This window comes from Excalfactoria chinensis, chromosome 1, assembly GCF_039878825.1.
Source record: "Excalfactoria chinensis isolate bCotChi1 chromosome 1, bCotChi1.hap2, whole genome shotgun sequence".
In the NCBI taxonomy this organism is placed as follows: Eukaryota; Metazoa; Chordata; class Aves; order Galliformes; family Phasianidae; genus Excalfactoria; species Excalfactoria chinensis.
Genome location: NC_092825.1, coordinates 136758186 through 136781507, shown reverse-complemented (window position 1 = coordinate 136781507; position 23322 = coordinate 136758186). Strand labels below are relative to the sequence as shown.

At 40.6% G+C, this 23322-nt stretch overlaps 1 protein-coding gene across 15 annotated transcripts in view; it reads right to left on the bottom strand.

The window, feature by feature from the left end:
- Nucleotides 1-12005: 12005 nt before the first annotated feature.
- DOCK9 (dedicator of cytokinesis 9) overlaps nt 12006-23322 on the bottom strand; it is a 111861-nt gene continuing 100544 nt past the window's right edge. For 10 of the 15 annotated variants that reach the window (XM_072348025.1, XM_072348105.1, XM_072348082.1 and 7 more), the window contains exons 46-53: nt 21632-21754; nt 21169-21282; nt 19502-19648; nt 17365-17575; nt 16045-16235; nt 15198-15298; nt 14902-15040; nt 12006-13275 (exon numbers count right to left, since the gene is read on the bottom strand). In XM_072348025.1, the coding sequence (XP_072204126.1) occupies nt 13153-13275; nt 14902-15040; nt 15198-15298; nt 16045-16235; nt 17365-17575; nt 19502-19648; nt 21169-21282; nt 21632-21754 (1149 nt within the window). In that variant the 3' untranslated portion in view covers nt 12006-13152. Of the gene's footprint in view, nt 13276-14901; nt 15041-15197; nt 15299-16044; nt 16236-17364; nt 17576-19501; nt 19649-20473; nt 20510-20761; nt 20916-21168; nt 21283-21631; nt 21755-23322 lie in introns of those variants that run through there. The other 5 variants (XM_072348008.1, XM_072348044.1, XM_072348000.1 and 2 more) reach the window with 2 other exon arrangements.

Below are 23322 nucleotides of genomic sequence, written 5' to 3'. Positions count from 1 at the left end.
AGTGTATGGTTACAGCCGGACATACAGCATGTACACTTGTAAGAAACATAGCTTGTACTGTAGTAAGAGAAGCCTGCCCTGCAGTGCACACCCAGCAGCACAGCAGTCAGTCCCTACTGGGGTTGTCTGGCCAACAAGCAGTCTGAAACACAGTGAGTAATGCCAACATCACGGACAGCTCGCTCCCATGCAGAAGTCACTGAGGTGCCTCTACCGTGTTGAGCTGTTAGAATAGGAAGGTGAGATTCCTCCCCTGAGAACTAGATTTGGCCATTTAGCCTTTTCTCCTTGTATAAACCACAGTGTTGGTCAGGAATTTGGGTTTGTTACCAAGAACATCCAGTAGAAACCGTGTGCATTTTGTGGAAGTAAACAATGGGCCTCAAATGTCACGTCCTGGAGGAGACATCCAAGTGAGAAGTGCAGAATGAGAGAGGCTGCAAGCTTTCCTACTAGTTCGAGATAAATACACTATGTGGGTCACATTGGCTTCCGCTCCTGTTATCTCTCAGAATTCAAGGCCTCTCTTAAGCCAAACATGACAAAAACTGCCACACAAATGCCCTAAAAATGAAAACAGATGATTCATTCTGATGAGTACAAGAATGTTTTAATTCACTCCACAAAGACGGAGTTCCAAACTATTGCTTCTTATGGGCTTTTGGACCGGTCTGTTTGCATCCAGAAAGCTGCTGCATTAAGGATGATCTTTGTGGGAGCATTTTGTCACCGTCCCAGTGACAAGAACAGAAGCTGAGCTCAGAGGGTTTGGAGTTCCTTCTTGGGCCTATTTCATAGGAGAGCTGGGAAGACAGCAGGACTACTAACAGCAAATGCTCCTCAGGGATAGAGCTTCGCCTTCCTTCTTTACAGCCTCGTACTTGGAGGGAGCACAGTGCATTTTCAAGGCATAACAGAAAACTTAGGGAGCCTAACTTCAAACAGCTAAGCGACATGTGGTGATTAGAAAGTACGGTATGTGACTTCTGACTTCTGTAAACTGGGCAGGTTAAAACTATGAATTATTCCAAGAATGTGTCCAAGCACAAACATCTTGGCTGTTTGGGCGGACATTTTAATTGATGGGTATCTCACTCTGTCATTAATTAAATGCCACAAAGTAGAGCTCAGCTAAAGGTTTGGGGGAAGTTGGTACAATTGTTTTCTTGAGGCCCTGGCAGAGAAAGGCGATGAGGAGACTTTGACCAAATTGAAAAGCTGATAACAACTATTGATTATTTAAAGACCGAGAACCTGAGCCAGGAGTGAAGATTAAAAAAGAAAGCAACAAATTAATGTTTGCTTAGAGTCTGTGCATTTAAAATATGTTTTTGGCTCAGTGTTTCAAACTGAGAGAAGAGTAAGCATAAAGAAACTGCAAGCATGCAGCTCGTCACTGAGTAGCTGTTATTGGACAGAAAGGTGAGAACTAATTCAGGTAATGCATTAATTGCCAAATGAACAGAAACTAATGGCTTTCCTTCCATATCCATGCTTTCTTTGGGCTTTGCAGTGGCAGGTAGGAAAGCACTGGTTGCACATCCCATGAGAAGTTTATCATCACATTCTAGATTGTGAATCCGAGGAAAAAGCGATTAGTAATCAGATGGTGCATACAAAAGCTTTTCAGAGAGTACCTGCCCTTTCTGATGTAACTGAGACATCCTACTAAAACCATGAACGTTCAGATAAGGAAGAAAATAAGGTGAGCTCACCATGACCTTTCCCGTAACACGGTATCATTTCATTTCTTGCAGAGAGGGCGTGCTGGTAAGGCAAATGCTTGGTTGGACGGCAGGAAAGGGATCACCAGGCTGAGGGGAGGCCTGATGGCGGCTGCAGCTCCTCACAGGGAATGGAGGGGCAGCGCTGAGCTCTGCTGTGTGTGACAGCGACAGGGCCTGAGGGAACGGCATGGAGATGTCAGGGGAGGGCAGCTGGGGGTCAGGAAAAGGAGCTGCACCACTGGGCGGTGGGCACGGCATCAAGGGTGCTGGAGTTTAGGAAGCATTTGGACACCACACTCAGATGTATCATTTGATTTTGGGTGGTGCTGTGTGGAGCCAGGGGTTGGACTCCATGATCCTTGTGGGGTCCCTTCCAGCTCAAAACGTTTAATGATTTGGTGCCTGGGGTCACTAAGATGGGCTGCGTGCAACCACCATCGGGCCCAGCCAGCCCCAGCAGCTAGGTGCCGTATGCGCTAGGTTCTGAACGTGGGACACCCAATGAAGATAAACTTTGCCCCCAAAGCATACAGACCTGCTACCTCAGGAGCACATCCAACCAGAGCAGGGGTATGTGTGGGAAGAGCTGAGCTGTGTCCAGCAGGGCTCTCCCCACAGGAGCAGGCACACTGTCATCTGCAGCCCAGAGCGGAGGCAGCTCCCCTGTCAGACTGCCCACGCTCACACTGTGTAGGCGCAGGGCAGAGTGAAAAGCGGGAAGGAGGGCCCAGACCTTTATATAAATAAAGCAACTAATGTAAGCTTTATTTACTTGGAGCCGCCCTGGGCTGATGCCAAAAATCTGTGGCTCATTAAGCAGTGCCTGTGGCAACAGGCAGTTAAGCGAGCTGGTGCAGACCCAGTGAGCTAATGGTACACGATACATTGTAAAATCACTTCTGTCAACAGCGGTTTTTTATTCTTCCTCAAAACACAACTTGAGGACAATAGCTCAGCCTTAAGAGTGTTTATTTCCAGCTTGTTTACTCTCCAATAACACCTGCAACACCTTTCACCTTCCCCTGTACTTTACTGCCCAGGAGTGGGAAATGGCTGCTCTCCTCAGGACCAAGGGGAGTCCCTGCTCTGCTGGGGTTTGCCCCTCTTCCACTTACTCCTCATACCCATCTTGCATCATGATGGCATCTCTGCTGGTGTTCCCTTCCTGGGGGAATGTGAGGGGAAGCTGCTCTGTGCAAAGCCATGACTGAAAAGGGGAAGTGGAAGTGCAGAGCTGTGTGGAAAACACACAGACCATTGCAAAGAGGTGCTGAAGGCCTTGCTTTCAGGCTTGGAGATGCAACCATCTCTTCCAGCCTTGAAATACCCCTGCACACTGACCCTCAGCCTTGCACACCACAACCAGCAGACATGGAAAGCACACACTGTGCTGTGTTTGTGTGGTACACCAGGAGAGCAGCTGGGCAAGCAGAAATGCACAGTGATCCCAAAGCTATTGCTGAGCTCCAGCCAGCCCTTGGGCAATGCCCTGCTGGGCCAGTGGAGCCCGGAGTGCCGGTGAGGGCACTCCCAACAGTAGCGTGGGGCAGACAAACAGGAGTCCTGGCTGAGTATGAAGGGAGGCTGGTGAAGGAAGTAGGGCACAGCAGGGGAATTCCTAACTCCAAGCCTCAATTGGATCCTTCCTACTGGAGAGAAACAGGCAGCTTTGAAACCTGGTAGTATATTTAAGAAGAAAAGACAAACAAAAGTGTAGGTATCCTGCACTCACTTGGAATTCAAGCCTTTCCCTGTACTGCGTGTCACCAAGGGCAATGCAGGTTTGCTGAGTGTCATTTGAAACATACCAAAATCTCAAATGCAGCTCTTCATTGAATAGTTTACTTTGTACTTCCACAATGATATTTTTCTTCTGAAACATCAGATTCACACTGAGACCTGCTATCTCTGAGTGAACATTCGGGCTTTTCAGTGCATCATATCTTCTCAAGTTTTATCTTCAGCATGTTATTAAACAAACTGTACTTAGATTTTTTTCCCTAAGGATGGCACATCAGAGTCCTACCAGGGCAACAGCTGTAAAGACAGGATGAACTATCTTGTAAACTTATGCAACCAGTCCTACAAAATGAATCATGGTGTTGACTGAAAAAATGCAGGTACAAATGTCATCTCTTGACCAACCTGTGTTTTGACTCGAGAACATGTTAAAGACTTATAGAATCATAGCATGGCTTAGGATAGAAGGGACCTCAAATATCATCTATTTCTAGACCCCTATCATGGGCAGGGTTGCCAGCCTCTAGATCACACTGCCGAGAAGTCCATTCAGCCTCGTCTTGAGCACCTCCAGGGATGGGCATCCACAGCTCCTTTGGGCTGCCTATGCCAATGCCTCACTGCCCTCTGTGTGAACTATTTCTTTCCATTGACTTGAAGTGACCCAAGATTTAGGGACTGGCGTGATCTGTCTTGGAGTTGTGGAGATTATGGTTCACATGATAAAGATATTTTTTTTCTACTTAAATCTCATAAGGCTGGCTACTCACATTTTCAAGGGAAAACTTCCTGTGATGCTGTACATCATTTTTGGGGTGTGGGCGTTTACATTTTTTGTAATACTTGTCCAAATACATCACTGCCGATCTCAGCAGTTATCTTCTTTTTTTTTTCTTTGCTTTTGTACTCCCTTGGGCAAGTGATTTCCTTTGAGCAAATAACAGGGATGGGATGCCCCTTCACCTTCCTATAGTTGGAAAGCCCAGAGTTTGCACTCACTTGAACTTATTTACGCTTCCTGCTAATTGCTCAAGCCATATTCCCAATTAAGGGAAGGTGTAGGAATACCTCATTTTGGGAATTCTTATTATTGCCACATAAGACACATGAAGGTACAACTGAAGATTTAGGAGCCTTTGGAAGTTACTCAGACACCTGCAGCTGCCCACCCCTGGGCTCTGTCTCACCTCATGCATGGTTTGCTCTTCTAGTTGTCAGAGTTCACAGAGTTTGTAGTTCATTCTCCTCTACAGCTTTTTCCAAAGGGCTGAGCTTTACAGAACGGGCTGTGGTGAACCTGGTGGTCTCACATCCAGCCTACGGAAAAATCTGCTAAGATTTCAGCTTGCTAAACCTATACAGCAGGTACACTGTATAGAGAAATATTTTCTGTAAATGGAAACAATCATGACACAAAATCGATGCAAGGCAATACTTCCCAACAACCTACGTTGAAAAGTAAAGAGAAGGCGGGGAAAAGGCATGCAAGCAGAATAAACGGTGCTGGTTTCATTTGTTTGGGAACTGCTGTAGAACAGACCAGCCTTGTAGTGCTCTCTTACACAAACAAGTGATTACAGCTGGCCCTGAGCAAAGCTCTTTAACACACTCCTAGCAAGATATCGATAAAGCTCTAAAAATAGGCAGCCGAGAACAGAAAGGCGAGTTGTTATGGAAAGGCCATAGGACACCTGGGCACTTCAGTAATGGGATCTGCAACCACCACCCAGCAAAGCAGGATGGCGTAAGCTGCATGGCTCACTTGGGCCGGAGGGACTGAGAATCACTTTGTGCATCAGAAGTGAATTTGGGTTTATCCCTGCAAAACTGCAGATGTTTCAGATGGAGCACGTACCAGTACAGAGCCCACTTCTATCTTACTTAATACTGGAGTTAAATACTGGAATTAAATCCGCCCAGTCAGAAATGTTTGACTGCCTCAACATTTCATTATGTTGTATCTATAGAATGGACTTGTACATACTGACCTCCTTTCTGATAAAATCGGGTTACCTATTTATTCTTGTTTCCCCAAAGTACAACCTTTCCTCTACTTACTGGTGTGTCCCAATAGGAGGCATCCATGGACACGCTCATCCTCCTGTAGAGAAAGATTAACCCTGTTCTCTATTTGAGAACTCTCTAAAAGTGGATCAGAAAACGTGGCCACAAGACAAGGTATCATCTTTATCCTCCTTCTCTACTTATGCAGTGTTCCTAGAGAAACTCCGCAGTTCCTGTTTGTTGCGGGTCCTGCTAAATCCACTTCCTTTTCCTACTGTTATTGGATCTCACAGACTCCTAATGAGACCTCTTGGCTATCACTGGTTTGGGTTTGGGTTGTTTTTTTTCTGTGGTGCACAGTCTGAACTGTCCCCTGTGTTTCCCTTAGGAACAGCTGACAGTAGGTGCACACTTGCCAATGGGAACACCCCAAACCTGGGCTGGTGTCTGTGGAGCGCTGCACCTCGCACCCAGCTGGGACCATACCTTTTTCACAGGTAAACAATGCCGACTGTTTTATTTTTCTGTAGTATCCTCAGAGAGTCTGTACAGTCATTTGCTGCCCTGATGAAGCTCTTGAATGATGCCCACCTTGTTACGTGGTGTCATCAACAGAGAGAGACAGCTCTGGTGTGGGTCCTGGCGAGCTCTAGTTGCAAGATGACTCTGATAGGGAAGGGTCAAGAGGAGATTTAGGACACCATTATAGTACACATGTACGGATAGGTTCCAAACCTTGGTGTCTGGCTCACCTTAAACATGGCAGAGGAAGGCTTTATCCACAGGAAGCTGTGGCAGGGGTGGGCAGGACCAAGGATCAAGCACTACCTGGGAAGACAACAGCTGAGACCAACCCAGCGTTTGAGTGAGATTGTAAAGCTGAAAGGTTAGTCCTGGCAGAAGGGATACGCTGCTCCCCACTTATCTCTTTTCCTTCACGGGGTGGGACACCCATTGTAACTTCTGCTGTTATGCAACGCAGCCGTATACATTATGAAACTATTGCCACATTCTGCCAACAGGCACTGCTGCATTTTGTATCGGGGTGAAGTTGGAGTCACATGGATTGCTTTTAAAGTGACTTGGGATTATGGAGCGCTATTAAACTGCCATTTAGCTTTCATGGTAGCATCTGGATTTTTTACATCAGTCTGACGTATTTTACAGTTGAGAGATGGAATAGATACGATAAAATGTAGCCGCTTCTTCATTCTGCAGCTCTGTCCTTTGTAGCCAACAGGTTCTTGGGAGCCACAACTTCAGTGAGGGGGAAGCTGAGTGTGAGGGATGCTCAGGGAGCTGGATGGCACTGTGACTGAAACTGTAATTTTTCCTCTTCTTATATCACCCACAGATATTTCAAATAAGAAATTGATCAGTTATTGTTAAATCTAGGAACTGGGAAGTTGTTCTGATGACAGCTGAGCATGGCTCCATGCACTGCATTTAAAAAAAAAAAAAAAGGAATTTTTAGTGCAGTTTTTGGTCAAGAATTCATAAGCTTCAAGGCACTATAAACACATCCTGGTAGGAAAAGAGGGAGATTTGTTCACGTCTTAGTTTACATACGGTGTATAGCTAAGCGTATAGTCAGGATGCAGCATGTTAATACCTAAATTGAAAGGAATAAAAATTAACTAAAATATAGAAACAAAGAAGAAAACTTTAAAAAAAGGGCATTGAAACAAGTTGAATTGAAATGCTTTTTATCAGATACCACAGAATCACAGAGGCATGCTAAAAGGGACCTCAAAGCCCACCCAGCCCAACCTGTGCCATGGGCAGGGCTGCCCCCCACCAGCTCAGACTGCCCAGAGCCCCATCCAACCTGGCCTTGAGTGCCTCCAGGGAGGGGGCACCACAGCTGCTCTGGGCAGCTGTGCCAGCGCCTCAGCTGTCTCTGAGTAAAGATTTTCCTCCTGACATCTAACTGTAATCTCCCCTCTTTTAGTTTAAAGCCATTCCCCCCTGTCCTATCACTATCAGATGGGTTTAAAAGTCAGGCCCTCTCCTGTTTATAAGCTCCCTTCAAGTACTGGAAGGTCGCAGCGAGTTCTCCATGGAGCCTTCCAATCTCCAAGAGAAGACTCCTTGTACATGAAACTGGATTTGGGAACTCCAGGTTCTAAGAATTTCTGTGCAGGACCTCAGTCCTTTTAACAAGCTTTAGCTTCAGCTAAACGTGGACCTAAAAAAGATCATTAGCTGTGAGCTAGTGTGTGCAGCTTCAGCTTGGTACCCACACGTTACCACAGCTGATGCAATGAAGTAATTCAGTAAATACATCTGCTTACTGTAATGAATATCAGACAGAAAATATCAAGACCTCTGGGACTGAGCACAAGTGGTGAATGCAGTGGTTGAAGTGGGACTGAGAAGTGATTGAAGGGGATTAAGAACCTTTATCTCTTTTATTTCTAATCTGAATTTACCTGGCTTCAGCATCCAATTGCTGTTTTCTTTACCCAGATTTTAAAAGCCCCACAGTATCCACCACACTCTTTGGCATGGTTACTTCTGTTTTACACTCCTCAGTCTTTCACTGGGCAATCAAAACAGTATCCCCTGGATCCCGCACCGTAAAGGATTTTCTTTATCCCACAAAACATTGCTTTTACTCCTTATGGTCAGAAATCCCAGATTTCAACACTTTAAAATCTCAGCCCCAGCGTCTTCCCAGTAGCGCATCACTTTCATACTGTTTTCACACCAGAGCTCTAGGGTAGGAGGTAAAGCCACCACACCACATTCCATTTGCATTCACTTGTTGCATCCGTGCTCTTCACCACAGAATGACACTAACAGTTTGCTCATGGCAAGCTGTGTATTCCAAACAGTCCTTCAATCCTTTGCACCGTTACTGCTTCCCAAAAGACAACTCATACGTTTGATTATCTTGTTTCTAGAAATGTGACTTCACAGATGTTGGAACCAAAATACTCACGGCTCCACATCTGGAACAGTTCAAATCTGAGAGACAGCAACCTTTGTTTTTACACACTTTAAGTTGGTGTGATTTTTATTGTTTGGTAGTTTCTGTACTACCAGTTAAAGTGTTGAATAGTGCCACTACTACACCAATATTTACCAGCAGAATTTCACTTGTGATTTCTCATCAGTGGTCTCTGAAAACGTTTGCCAGGCTGTTTTTCTACACCTGGACATGTTCTCGATGAATCATAGAACCATAGAATTACCCAGGTTGGAAAAGACCTTGAAGATCATCAAGTCCAACTGCAGCTTAACCAGTACCCCATCTCTAAAAACCCTCCACTAAATCATATCCCTGAGCACCACATCCAAACGGCTCTTAAACACATCCAGGGATGGCGATTCAACCACCTCCCTGGGGAGCCCATTCCAGTACCTAACCACCCTTTCTGTAAAGAAGTTCTTCCTAATATCCAACCTAAACTTGCCCTGGTGCAACTTGAGGCCATTTCCCCTCGTCCTGTCAATGAGAAAGGTCTACTGTAGGGGGCTGTAAAAAAAAAAACAGCACAAGAAGTAACAAGGGTTGAAGAATGTATTGATAACAGCAATCAAACTGGTAAACACTGAGGAATGTGCTGTCTGTATCAAGAGCAGCAGGTTTGAGCTCCAATAGGGCTACAGCTTGGTGACTTGTCAGCAGGAGACCTGAGCTCTGATAACATGAGAACGGTGGTGAGGTTGCAGCACGTGTCAGAATACTTCCTGCTGTCCCAGCAGGCGGAAAGGCTGCAGCCATAAAGATATGGGGAAACACGGGCAATAGATAGCCACCTCCCTTGGGGCTTATGGGAGACGAGGTAAGCCAGGCTGAGGTGGAAGATCACACAGTAACAGCTGAAGGACACACACATCAGGCTGAAAAAGTTTGTCGATGCCAATGAAGTACCCACATGGTGAGGCAATTGCTCTGTAGTCAGCATTGTCTTCCATATGGCTCTCCTGCCAGGCTGGTGTGATCACCTGGAAATTTGTATCTTGGAGCTCACAAGCAAGTGGTGTAGGAACAGCACGAGGTGAGAGCAGGAAAGCTGAGTGACAGAGATTAAATGGCATCTTCCCTTTCCTTGTGCTCTTGAATTAAGTTTTGTTAACTCCCTACTACACCGTCAATGTGAATTACAAAACATCCCCTGCATTCAGAGCTTCTGCAAATAGAGACAGCTGTTTGACCAGACCCACGTTCTGTATAAGCCTATCTTTAGTTCCTCTTCATTTGAATCTCACAATAGATCTCCCAGTGTCTCGGTCCCCACCAGCACCATGGCAACAAGAACATAATCCTCCCACATGGCCTTTTCTGAATATTGGGACAATGTGAAGAAAATTCTTCAATTTCTGTACTCTCAGACCTCTTTCAAAGGAACATTATTAGCAGACCAGGATCTTTCAGCCAATTCTCATTACACTTGGTTTCAATTTTTAGGCCTGCAGATACTGAATACCTCATAGAAATAAAGCTCCTTTTGGACCATCTGGGATCTATGAAATATTTTGTCAGCTCCAGATGAAAAGCATGTTTTCTTGACTGTTTCTAAAGACAGAATACAAGCATTTTCAGCCTATCTATCTCCACACTTAACCACCTGCCTAGTAATGAGGCTACTTCAAAGCTAGCCTGATTTCAGACAAATGCCTGATTATCTTCAGTTGTGCAAGACAGATTTTTCTAATGACCGTCTTACATTCCTTTATATTCTGTGCTTTAGTTTCCTCTTCTTTCCATTTAAATATTCCACTTTTTATAGTCATTAATCTATAGCATTTCTTCTCGCCCAGTCAAATTTTAAGACCTAATTTGTACCAATTTCCTTGACCAACAAGCAGTTGAGATTTAGACTTCTTTGGAACTGAGCAAAAAAACCTCATTCTGTGGTTACTGCAGCCACTCATTAACAGATACCAATCTGATCACAGGATTCTGTGCATGCATAGCCATTATTTCATACTAATAATCTATAATCCAAAAATGTTAAGATACAATGGTTTTCTAAAGGGCACTAAGGAAGTATATTTCACTTTACTACTTCAAGCATGTCTCTTAACATGAGTCATCTGCTCCCCTCACTCATCCCTGCAGTATGCATGGCAAGTTAATTATCCATTGTAGCAATACAGATGTTTGTTAATATATTACTTTTATACTTTATATGTGTAATATATATATATATATATATAACATTATACTTTGTGCTTTGTTAGCGCATGACTTAATTTCTCTTCCAGTTCTGAATGGTTCTGAGTCAGCAGTATCCATCTCCAAAACAGATGCTATATTTTAGTGTAGGGTGTGACCTCCTCCATTTTGTCTTTCTCTAGCAGACTGTAACTGGTTTAAACAACAGCCACACATAAAACCAAGATATAACCACTGTAGGCACATTTAAATAGATTGTTTCCAAGCTTTATTATCTGTTTTTACAATGGACTAGCAAACTGGCATGAGAAGATGATCATGCTTGAAGTTATCCATGTAGAAGAAGGATTCATCACTTGTGATGAGAGAAAGTTTTAAGCAAGTGCAAGAAAACCCCAAACCCAGCCCTGAAGGGACTGCTAATGGACGAACAGAAGGTTTTCTTCTTTTTTTTCGTCACAGGCTAAATAGTTATGCTGACAATTCTTCCACTTCTTAAACTTGTAAAAGGCATTTGCCCCCTTCCATTCTTTGACATCGATTATTATGGTTAAAATGGCTACTAAAACTGCACTAAATCAAATATAGCTCTGAGCTTATCTCCCACTACACAACGTTCAGACTTCTCAAAGCTGTGGAATGAGCAATGAAGTGAACGGTTTTGCTTAACTAAGGCTCTTTTCTTGCAGTTATCTGTATGCCCTTGAGAACTTATCTGTTTCATTTACAACTTGTGCAATTGAAAAAAAAAATGACTCATTACTTAATAGCTCCATCAGAAGTTTTGGCTCCTTCCGTAGCTGTTCTTCTAAGAATGTTGACTATTGCAAAAGGATGAAGCCAATTTCTGACCAGTTTTCAAACATGAAATGCCCACTCAAACGTACCCATCCAGCAGTCTGAAGCATTTTCTCGTAGACAGGAGGATAACTCTTCCAGACAGACATCTGCTTTTCCTCTCACACTTGAAAAAAACATCTCATCTCTCACTTTCATTGATTTCAAAATTATTGGCGTAAAACTGCTTAAACCAGGATGACCTGTTGGGAAAAACCTTACAGGAGTAACTGGCAACAGATGAATTTGATGCTGCGCTACAGAAAATGGCAATCGATATCAGAAGGCAAAATGATTGCTGCTGTCATTTGATGAAGAGTTCTGAAGACTTCCTAATATTAACTGCAATGGTGAAAATATCCCTGTTAGTTGTTATAACATGTTACTTGGATCAAACCAGACGAATCCCATGGCCTACGATCCCTTGAGCACCAAGAAATAGGCAATATACCCCAGAAGCATCTTCATCTAACCTCTGACTCAAGCTGCAGAAAGTTTATTTTAGTCAAGCTTTCATCCTTCACCAATTTTACAGGTAAATCTAAAATAAAAACCAGAGCACACAGTGAGAAAAGTAACTACTTTTTTCCTTTTAATATAGATGTAGTACAGAATGTTTAATTACAGCAGGACAGTGCTTCCAGTTAAATAAAATTAAAAACCTTTATTTCCCCCAAATATAAAATTACTAAATTAATGTCTTAAAAGAATAAGAATATGGAAAAAAGCTTTAAATTATACCACCATTTACCACAGTAACCATGATTACCAATTACATACTCCGTTGCTTTGGCAAAAAAGTATTTTTTCTTTTAATAACTGCATATAAACCTAACATAGCAAAGACTGTATACATCTTTATATTGCACTTATTTATATACATGGATAAATGAACAGTAAAGTCTGCATATACTTGGAATGAGCAAATTTTCACAATAACCTGAAAGCAGGAGAAGAGCTGGTATGAATATTAAAAATGCTTAGAAATGTAATATATTTATGTACAGACTGTATGGACTGTATTAACAAACAATATGTACAGAACAGTTTACTTCTATTGATAGTTTAGTATAACTTCGTGTTCATTAATACAGACCTTTGGTTGTATTCAGTTGTTCAAGATCCAAGCTCACGTACTTTCAAAATGCAACAAGGTATAAAATAAAGCATGACGATTTGCCAAATGGTACAAAAACTACTACTGTCAGTTCCATTAAACCCAAGAAACTAGTGTCTCTGTCTAGTCCCAAAAATAATTCCTGTGCTTGGAATCGATCTCTATGTGCCATACACAAAAAAGAAAGAACACCTGAATGTTACATATCTGCAAAATTACATCCCACGACACTTTTTTGTAATGTGCAATTCATCTTAATAACACTTTCTAATGGAAAACAGAAATTAACTTCAACTTTATACTTTCTCAACACGCACTTCCGTGATGACGCTGTGAATACTTCTAAGTGTTACCAGAAAGATTAAAAAATATATATGTGCCTCCTTCACTTACTCCAAAGGACTATCACCAGTAATTGCTATTTGCTTATCACTGTCTGCCTTGATATCTAAGTGTGCTCAGACTTCTTTATGTATTATGCAGCTTGCACGTGCCCAACATTTAGCTTCAAAATCATCCTGAGTCTGCACACAATGAAGCAAATCCAACTAGAAAAAACTAAATCCAACAAAAAAGCCCCACCATACTTTACAAAACAATCATGCAACTGAAGAAGAACTGGGCATCCCATGAACTGTTGTGCTTGTTGGAGTTCCACTTATGGCGTTGAAAATGTGCAGCGAATTGGGCATAACATTGGCCTTTTCTTCAACCGGAGTAATCTTAAAATGGAAAACGTATATTAATCAGAATGTTCCAAAAGGACATAAGCATTTACAAAACAGCTATTCAAATACAGCTTGCAGTAGTTCAACGAAAGGATTTCATTTCTAACATCACAGAATCACAGACTGGTTGAGTTGGAAACCCCCTTGACCAACTTTCTTGGCTCAGGCAGGGTGACCTAATAACACCTACTCACCTAGAGGATGAATAAAGAGAGAGAGAGCAAACTTGTTCTGAACAAGGTACACTTTTTACGATGAAGATTCATCCTTAGCTTAAAGGAATTACATAAATATTAGACCAAGTAAGAGCAAAAGTAAAGAAAACTAATTACCATCCCATCTGATATTTGCAAGCAAAAGGGGGGAAAAAAAAAAAGAAAAATAAGTTAAGATTCTTTTATAAAATTTTCCATACGAAGTTTTTGCAACTCTTCATATAACCCACACCATTGTAAGACAGCTAATAGTTGTTGCTTTTTTCAATGACACAACAAACACCGTGAGAAGCTCCAAATACAGCAACAGGCAGGCACAGAAGGGTAATATTCTTAAAGATCAGGGTGAAGGCCTTTGTTATCCTAAGCCTTCGAGATGCAATTAATCTATTTTTTTCTTTATTTTTTACATAGAACGTTGTATTTATAAAACCCACAGTAATAGGCTAATAGTATTAATCGATGCTGTACATTCATATTCTGTTCACACTGCCTTATAGTATCAGTTGTTTGTCCCTTCTCTTTGTTTACCTTCATCCAATTTGATTTACTCCTAAAGTTTCAAGCGTGACATCTTTTCTCCTACCCTCAATCTTTGGAAACTCACACGTGAGCATGTTTTAAACATCAGCATCTTGCATCGAGTTCAAAATATTTCTTCCTGTGTTCAAACCATCATTATATCCTTTTACTTTATTCCTGCACCAGGGGAAGATAAAACATGCTCTGACAAAACGGGATCACTCCCTACAAACCTCATCTCACCATATTTCCCATTATCAGTGGTTACAAGAAATCTGTATTTGTGATAAGCTTTTCTCTGCCACGGTGTAACAAAAGAATAAGAGAATGAAAACAAATCCTGTGCGTGTGCTGTACTCTTGTGCTTCACCAGAATCTATAGCACAGAGCTACTCAGAGCATTGTATTTGAGAAGAAAAGGTGAGGAAATACAAGGAAACAGAGAAGCATGTGAACAGAACTTCATCCCACTGACAAATTGTTGAATGCAAAAAAATTGCCATCGACTGAAATTAGGTTTCTGGGACACTGCATGAAGGTCTCTGTAGACACATCAGTTTTTCTTGGTGTAAGTTTTTACGTTATAAAATTTGTTTGTTATCTTAACTGTACTCTTACTCTGCATGAAAATCAGGCTGGTGCCAATGAGATTAATTTCCTTAATGAGTAGGACTTAATCCTGAAGGTCAAGAAAGCATGTGCAGAAAACTCACAAACAAAAACACTGATGCAGTTCCAAAATTCCATGCTATGCTTACACTCAGAGAAATAAAAGGAAAATGAGCAAGCACAGTTCCCTGAAGTACAGCATAGTATGTACTTTTCCTACGCATTTCAGCTACATTTTGAGGAGTGGAATGCATAAATTCATCTCAGCACCTACTTGCTCATGCATTATTTCAGAAAGCTCTTTTGCCATTTCTCTGTAGTTGGCTTTCATTTCTTCTTGATATTCCAACTGATCTTCCTTTATAAGTCGCTCGTTTACACCAAGAGCATGCCCACAAGCTTCAACAAATTGCCTGGTTTAGATAAAATAATAACAAAGATCTCAAATAGGAATACAAGAACCAGACAAGTTAATTACAAATGCTATTTAAAAGTGTTTTTAAAAAAATCTTTTGTCAGTCTTGAATTTTTATTGATTTTATTAAAAAGCAAACAAACATGCACACATACCTAAACACTTCCTTCAGTAGCTTCACTTTATTGTCTGGGTATCTTTTGGTGTTTGTGTCATCTAAGAAAGCTCGTGCGTATGCTAAGGGACCAGCGTTCACCTAAGAACAAGAATTACAAAACACGGTTAGTTCTCTTACTCGCTGCCTTAGCAATAACAGATACCATAAGCATCCAAAAAGCCAACCAAATATGTAAAAAAATAAAATCAAATCAAACAAGAAATCCCGGATTTTCTTCCTAAGAAATAACCAGTAACACCTGTACCATACTGATTTCTAGTTGCTAAAATTCACACACAGCGTATCCTATTTTGGTGGTGGTGGACCTGATCACTTCTTTTTACTACAATCAGTTCTTGCTCGCCTTAGGTAACGATGATAAAAAAGAAACATAAACAAAACCCCAAAACATTACGCACTGAGATGTTCTTCTATTATCCTTCTCCCATATTTCAGCTCCCCCTTCATCCCCTTAAGTATCTCACCAAAACACAAAACCAGCAACAAACACGCTGCTGCTAATGTGAGCAGACCTACAGCTATGTGAATGGTGTGAATTTTGGCTCAGGTGGGAAGTCACTACTTGATTCTAGTTTCAGACCACTACAGATTCCGGAAATATAATCCTAACCCTACCATAGAACCAAATGTCAAGTGAACAGTGTTTATATGAAATAATTTTATTGCTTTTCCTGTTCTGGGAAAAACAGCCAACAGCAAGCATACTACTGACTTAAGACATTCTTGAAAGGGCAGAATGGAAATTAATGGTAAAATGCTACTTTGATGCTTTTTCAGTGACAGAAACAAGCAAAATAACCGAATGGCAAAGTGAATGGTCTTACCTGAACACTGACACTCCCTTGTAGCTTCAACTGCAATTTGATCATATCTACTTCAGCTGAAGCGCAAAGCTGCCTGAGTTCTGCAACTTTCTTACTCATTTCATCAATGGCCACTTCAATGGGGTTTAAATCAGTGTGGTGCTGGTACATGACTGGAATGCGCTTCTTCACATATGGGAAACAGTGTATAGCTACGGACAAAAATGAGTTTAATAAAGCTTTTAAAAGGTGTTTGAATAAGATGAACTTCGATAGAATATTAAGAGAAAACTCGTCGTCCACTTTAATGATACATTAACTTGAAGAACTGTTTGCACAGGGAAACAACATACTGAAAATTTAAATACGTGTATTAAAGCACAGAAATCTCACTGTTGTTACTATAACAGTAACCAAGAAATAAAACATTACAACTTAATCCACACGGGAACGGTAAAAAGAGTTGCTTACCATCCACATAGCTCAAAGAGGAGAAGAACTAAAAAATGGCAAGCCAACGTTATCAGTTTCCTCTTAAGTATTAGCTATGTGAATCTGATACTATGAACTGATATATGTGTGTATATGAGGGGGAAAAAAAAAAAAAAGCTGATTTATTTATTTTAGATGGAAGGAAAAGAATCTTTTACATTGGGGGTGGTGAGGCACTGGAACAGGTTGCCCACTGATGTGGTTGACGTCCCCGGAGACATTCAAGGTGAGGCTGGATCAGGCGCCGGGCAACCTGATCTATCTATGGGTATCCCTGTTAACCGCAGGGGATTTGGACTTGATGGCCTTTAAATGTTCCCCATCCAACTCTAAGGATTCAATGATTCTATGACTGATTCTACTAACTCATGTAAGCTCAATTTAACACCAACATTAAGGCAGTGATACACAAGCTCACACGTTCATCATATACAAAACAGAAAATAGCCTCTTCCAAAGAAAAGTTGAAACAATTCCAGGTTTGTTGTTCTTTAAAGTTTAAAGAAAAAGCTGTTTGATAATTATCACCTGAAGAAACCAATGGAATGCCCAGTTTGTGGTAAAATAAGGAAAATATTCTAACTGGCAGATTTTACTCTGCACGCTTCTGTACAACAATTTTGAGTATAAATTTGAAGTGCATGCTCATTTTAAGATTTGTTTTACAGAACATCGTTTAAAACATTCTGATATGCTTTGCAATTCTTGCAAACTCCAACATTCCGAGATGTCCGAAAGGATTTTTTCCAGGCAAAATACAAAACATACGGAAAAGCCTAACATCAAGAAGTAAACAGGGTTCTCAAAGAGCAGTTTTCTCTTAAAGGCAATTTCCATCTGATGAGTTACCTGTCAAGATAGTCCGCCGTTTGCACTGTTCTTCTACTCCTCCTTGTCTTTTACCAGCTTGGGTAAAAGGCATCTCAAACATAAAGCGACGGATGTTATGAGTCCTCTCAAAATCTGTTTTTCTTTCTTGTAACTCTTTTTCTTCAAAGTAAGGAACTACATGTGTAACCTGAATATAGGCATATTTTGAATCTAAGTCCTTTGGATTTACCTTAAAAACATAAAAAATAATAATAGTTAAAAAAAAAAAAAAAAGAAAGAAAAAGAAAAAGAAAAAAACCAATCCAAAGAGTTAATTTGTGAATAAAGTGGATTTAATTGCAGTTAGGCAAATTCCAGGTATTATGTTTGGTTTGCTCCAAACATAAGAAATGTTAATGCTTTCATGGGCTTCTCTGATTTCAGTTTCTAATTGTTATGAAGCCTGATACAATCATTACATGCCTTTTTTTTAACACTATAATTATTTGCCATACACAAAACTGCAATAAAAAGAGTTTTCTTCATGCATAAATATTTTCAGAGAAGAAAAAAAATAGTAGAAACAAATACTGTCCTCTGTGATGGCTAATACAAGAAGAGACTCAAGACCTGTCATGGGTCTATAATGGTTCCAAAGAGTAAGCTGGGGGTCACACTGTAGGCTCCATGTTCAGTATGGAGTTTTAATTCAGTAAAAGTAGCAACTAATCTCCTGTAACAGCAGATTGGGCTTCCTAAAATCATTGCCCAGCAGGGTCCCTAAATGGACTGATAATATTTGCTCATGTAAATTTCCCCCATTATTAGATAAAGAGGGGACCCTAAACTTGTTCACCCTTCTAAATGTTGTCACTTGCCATTTCAGTCCCCTGTCAAATATTTGTTATCTCTGCCTGATTCTGAGCCATTTTACTTTTATAAACTGTGAAAAGCAGCGGTACAAATATGCACTTGAAGTCAGCATTTAAATGCTGGGAGCAAATGTGAACAGAACTTAAGTTGCCCATCTGTTATCAGTTTTTAGAGGGACGTGCTGCTTGATTTGAAAATCCACAATATTTTCCAATTACTAGACCGGAATTTAGGTGGTAATTTATGGATTCATTCCAGCGTAATTGATAGAAATGTTCCCCTCGCAAGCTGACAAACAGACAGATTATAATTATCTGTAACAAATTCGGTACATTTAAAGCCTTTATTTAGAGTACACTGGAAGAGCTGTGAAAAACAGCATACAATATAAATCTCATTTCCCAACACATGGAATTAAACCCTTGCATAAGTTCTCCCTCCCTCTCAAGTTGCAGTTTGAGTAGAAGTACTGAAAAGCCCATCATTGCTGAATGTAAATGGTTGAGAAGCACAGCACTTTGTGATCTTGCTTACAGGATCAATGAACAGAAGAGACAAGAAATTATTATGAGAAAATCAATGTAGAGTCTGGAGCCTTGAACTGGCTGAGGAAGGGAATGAAAGGAATGCAGAAAGGCATGTTGTGCCTTCTCAGCCTACGGGTTACCACAATTCTCTTTCATTCAAAGGTTCCAGCTATTCCTATCACAAATCTTAAAAGCAGCAAGAGGAGACTACAGAGGCCAAAGTAGTTGGACTTGACCTTTGAAGGTCTCTTGCAATAGAACTATTCTATTCTGAAGGGATACATGGCAAATTTTATCTCAGAAAAATATTTAACCAGGCTTTGGCAAGGTGATGGTGGTGGAAGAAAACACATTTATCGCACCAAACATCATTAGATACTTAATTTTTTTTACTGAGAGCACGTTCCAGGTAAAGATGATAAGAGATGAGCATCTTGGGAGACCCACAGTTTAATACCACACTGGTAAAAAGAATAATAATATGAACATGGTAACAATACGGCTGTCCTTAATCACAGAATGGTTGGGGTTGGAGAGGATCTCTGGAGATCATCTACTGCCAGCTTCCTGCTGAAGTAGGGTCTCCTACAGCATTACAGAATTACAGAATGGATGAGGTTGGAAGGAGTTGGCTCTCCCATGCCCTTCAACCAGCAGTTTTTATACATGCGTGTTGTGAACCAAATGAGTAAATGACAGTGATCCCACATCATTTCAAGTGGATTAATGGGAAGAAGTGATATATTGGAATCCTTAGGAGAGGATAAAAAACATACTTTGCCAGAATCCTGAATCATTTTGACGTTTTCAGATCCAAATTTGTCCGAGTAGAGTTTTTGGAGTCTTTGAGATATTTCTGAAAGAGGAGTGAGTTTAGGCTCCTTATAAATATATTCCTTTCCATCTTCATCCTCAAAGAATCCCTGCAAAAGAAAAAAATTTAAGTAAACAAAACGTTGGGAAAAAAATAAAAAGCAACACTGAACGATGATTAAGATGAACGTGTTCGTGGTTCAAAGGAAACCAACATCAAACATCAGGTTTCAAGCAAGTGTAAATAAATTAAATCTAAGTTAAAAAAAAGATTTCCTAAGAAAACAACAACAGCAAAAAAACCAGGAAAGCAAATCAACACATACACACAAAAAAACAAAAAACAAAAAAACAACAGAAAAAAAGGCAAAAATAATCATTTACTCAAGAATGAATGAAAGATAACACACAAAGTTAAAACTGTAAGGTTTGTTGCCATTTTATGGTGTGCCAAGCTTTTGATATACAAGTATTCTCTTCACTTTTATATAAAAAGTGAACTTTCAGCACTGTTTCACTTGCCAAAACAGAGGTTTTGTTGCCTTGTACAACTGATTCACAAGCAAGGATTTTGACAACAGGTTGGAATTTGATTTATAAAAGCATCTTAATTAAGCGCCGTCCTACTTTAGCATATACTTCATTATTTTTGTGACATAGAGCTTTTTTTTCTTGAAACCGTAACCAAATGTTACATAGAGTACGTGGAAAGTGAAACAGGTGACTGATTTAAAACAAAAAGCCATGTCTGAATTCGTGTTTAAAACCAGAAAATAAATATTTTTTTGTCATAAAATGTAACAGACAAAAGAGAAAAGCGCAACGTATCATATGTAAACACAGGCTAGATTGACAAAAATACCCACATCAAACTACAGTGAAATGCAGTATTTTTTTACTGCATTGCTTGCTTTATAAGCAGTTACTATAATTACCTCAACATCTGTTTCACTGTCTGTAAACTGGTATTGCTATAAAGTTATAAAAGACAACAGAATACATGTAAAGTTATACCGCTCAGAGTATGTTGCAATTCTCCATGCTCAGCTGAACAACTAACGACTGCGCTATGCATGTAGGAAGTGTATTATTTGATGCTGCGTGCTACCACACTCATACATATGCAGTGTAAACACATACTAGAGGATGTGAAGCTGTTCAGTACACAGCCAGAACTTTTGTTTGAAGCATGCATACTGATGTATAGACAAGAATGATTTCTTCTCCAAATGGAACTTAATGCTATTATTTTTCTTAATCGCAGTGGCTCTGAATGCATACCAATCTAAGAAGCAGCCTTGCCAACCACACCGTAGCACTACAGACATTAAGTCAATGCATTGCTGAGAACTGACGTTACAGAAAACTTACCGCTGCCTTAAGGTAGTAAATAAAAGAAGAAAGAAAAAAAAAAAAGCAAAACATTTACTGAGGAAAATAAGAAAGAACTGTATTGGAATTGATAAATATTTCAAAGTAAGTTAATGACAGTGTTAAACTACTTATTTTATAACATATTTCCTGTGCTTTTTCTGTCATGGTATCAGCAAAAATGATGAAACAGTGTATCTTGTAAAATAAATAAAGGCTTTTCTTATCGAATACTGCAGTAATGATAAGTTATACTCACCTGTCCAAAGAATGCTACCCTGAAGTAAGTTCCCAGCAGTCTCTTGCCTGTATGCATAACTTCTGTTACTTTACTGTATGCACGATGAAGTGTGTCATATAAATGAGCAAGCCGCTAAAAATCAAAAGAAAATAATAATGGGGCAACAGGATAACACAGAACACTCCTATCTTGGAGGCACGAATGACGTTCTTGTAGTTAATAACGCCTAAAGACTATTCTACTGAACAGTAATAATATGTTTAGCACCTTTACAACTTGGCAACATACAAAGTTAAATTCTAATCATTCATATTTATTTGAAAACATTAGAATTATTTAAAATAAAAAGATGAACATTTCAACACGTTCACATTCCAGCTGCAGTAGTTATAATTTTGTTCTACGACATGTACTGTTTCATGTAGTTAGACTGAAATATCAGGTTTTTCTCATTCAAGTCTAATTCTAATGAATTTAGTACCTCAAAATCTCTCCTTTTCTCGTAAATGGGAATTATAAGTTTATATATATCAGCAATCAGCTCATAGCGCTCCGCCTTCCAGAGTCCATCAGCACACTGCTCCAGCAATTCCATCAGCACATCCTAGAATTGGACACACATTTGGAAAAGAGAAACAATTTGTTGGTCATTAAAAGCACGTTAAGATACCACAGCACAATTCCTCTTTCAATTGGAAAAAGAGATTCTGCCTCAAAAGACAATTTTGTAACTCTTTAAAAAATGCCTGGGGATCCAATATCCTTCGCTAGAAGCCAAGTGTGAGACAGAGAGAGACCTTCTGGTACCACTGTCGCCATGCTAGTCAAGCCAGAAGCTGGAAATAACTTCTTTTACTCTCTGAAAAGATCCAGTGCTACTGTATATCCCTCTTTCCTTCGGTAGAGGACTAAGACAGCAGAAACACACCACTAAGAAAAGACACCTTTACTTCTGAAAAGAGTAAAAAAAAAAAAGAAGACTGAAAAATACTACCCTTGTTCATGTGCTCAAATAACCCCTAAAAATCATCTCCTTTCCCCCAGTCCTTATGGGGCTGTACATACTCTCCACTATTTTCACTCTCAACAAGCCATGTGGTGGTGGTAACTGAAAGATTCACGCTGCTGCTGGACCACAAGAGCTATCTGCAAGTTTTAACTCAGACACAAGGGGGCATCCAAATACAGCAAAACTTCATTTGTCCACAGGAAAGAATATAAAGATGACAAGCTGCACATGGGAAATGCTGTACCTCGTAATGCAGATTGCTAATGAAGAAAGAAACACCCAGCACCCCAGTCTAGCTGAGGCGGGCAGGGCCCTGTGTCCCTGTGTCCCAGCCCCTACTCCAGCAGCAGCACCCAGAGCAGGGTGCCCAGGCCCATGGCCAGGCGGCTTCTGGAGAGCTGCAGGGAGGAGAGCCCACAGCCTCTGGGCAGCCTGTGCCAGTGCTCCGGTACAGCACAGCGCAGCGCTGCTCCTGGTGTGCAGGGGGAGCCTCCTGTATTTCAACTCCAAGAACGGCTCCAGACATTCACTAATTTAAACCTCCCTTTGCACTGGAACCCACTGCCTGATAAATAGCCTGCACTCAGTAGTTATCTGCATAACTATCTTTGATTCTGAGAAACCGCCCAGAGTGAGAAAAAGCAGGATAAATGGTAGATGATTTCACTCCAATGCATACAGATGAAAGGAAATCTAATGATCATTTTTCTTAAACTACCAAATCACAAGGGGAAAAAAAGAAATCTCTTGTCCACGAAAAGGTTATACATCTGAGAATGTGCGAGTGGAGCAATAGGAAAGCATTTGCTGGCTGAGGAAAGGCTTCCCCTGGAGTAATACTGCACTACAAATCTATTTGTCGGGTTCTTAAAGTTATGGATTCTGTTTTGTAAGAATAAAAAGCACTCGTCTTGCTTTGGGTTGTGCTACAGTTTTCATTACGCAGCTGTAACACAGAGGTGACAGGGAAATTGTCTGGCATTTGAGAATCTATATTAAGTTTTCCTATTTGGAAAGGGCCGCAGGGTCACAGAATAGTCTCCTTTATGCAAGGCATGCTGTGAAGCATTAAGTTGCATTTACCAATCTGAAGTTGGAATAACATTAACAGTGGCTGCTCATGTGAAACAAGGCACCATGAACAAAAAAGAAAGGAAAAAAAC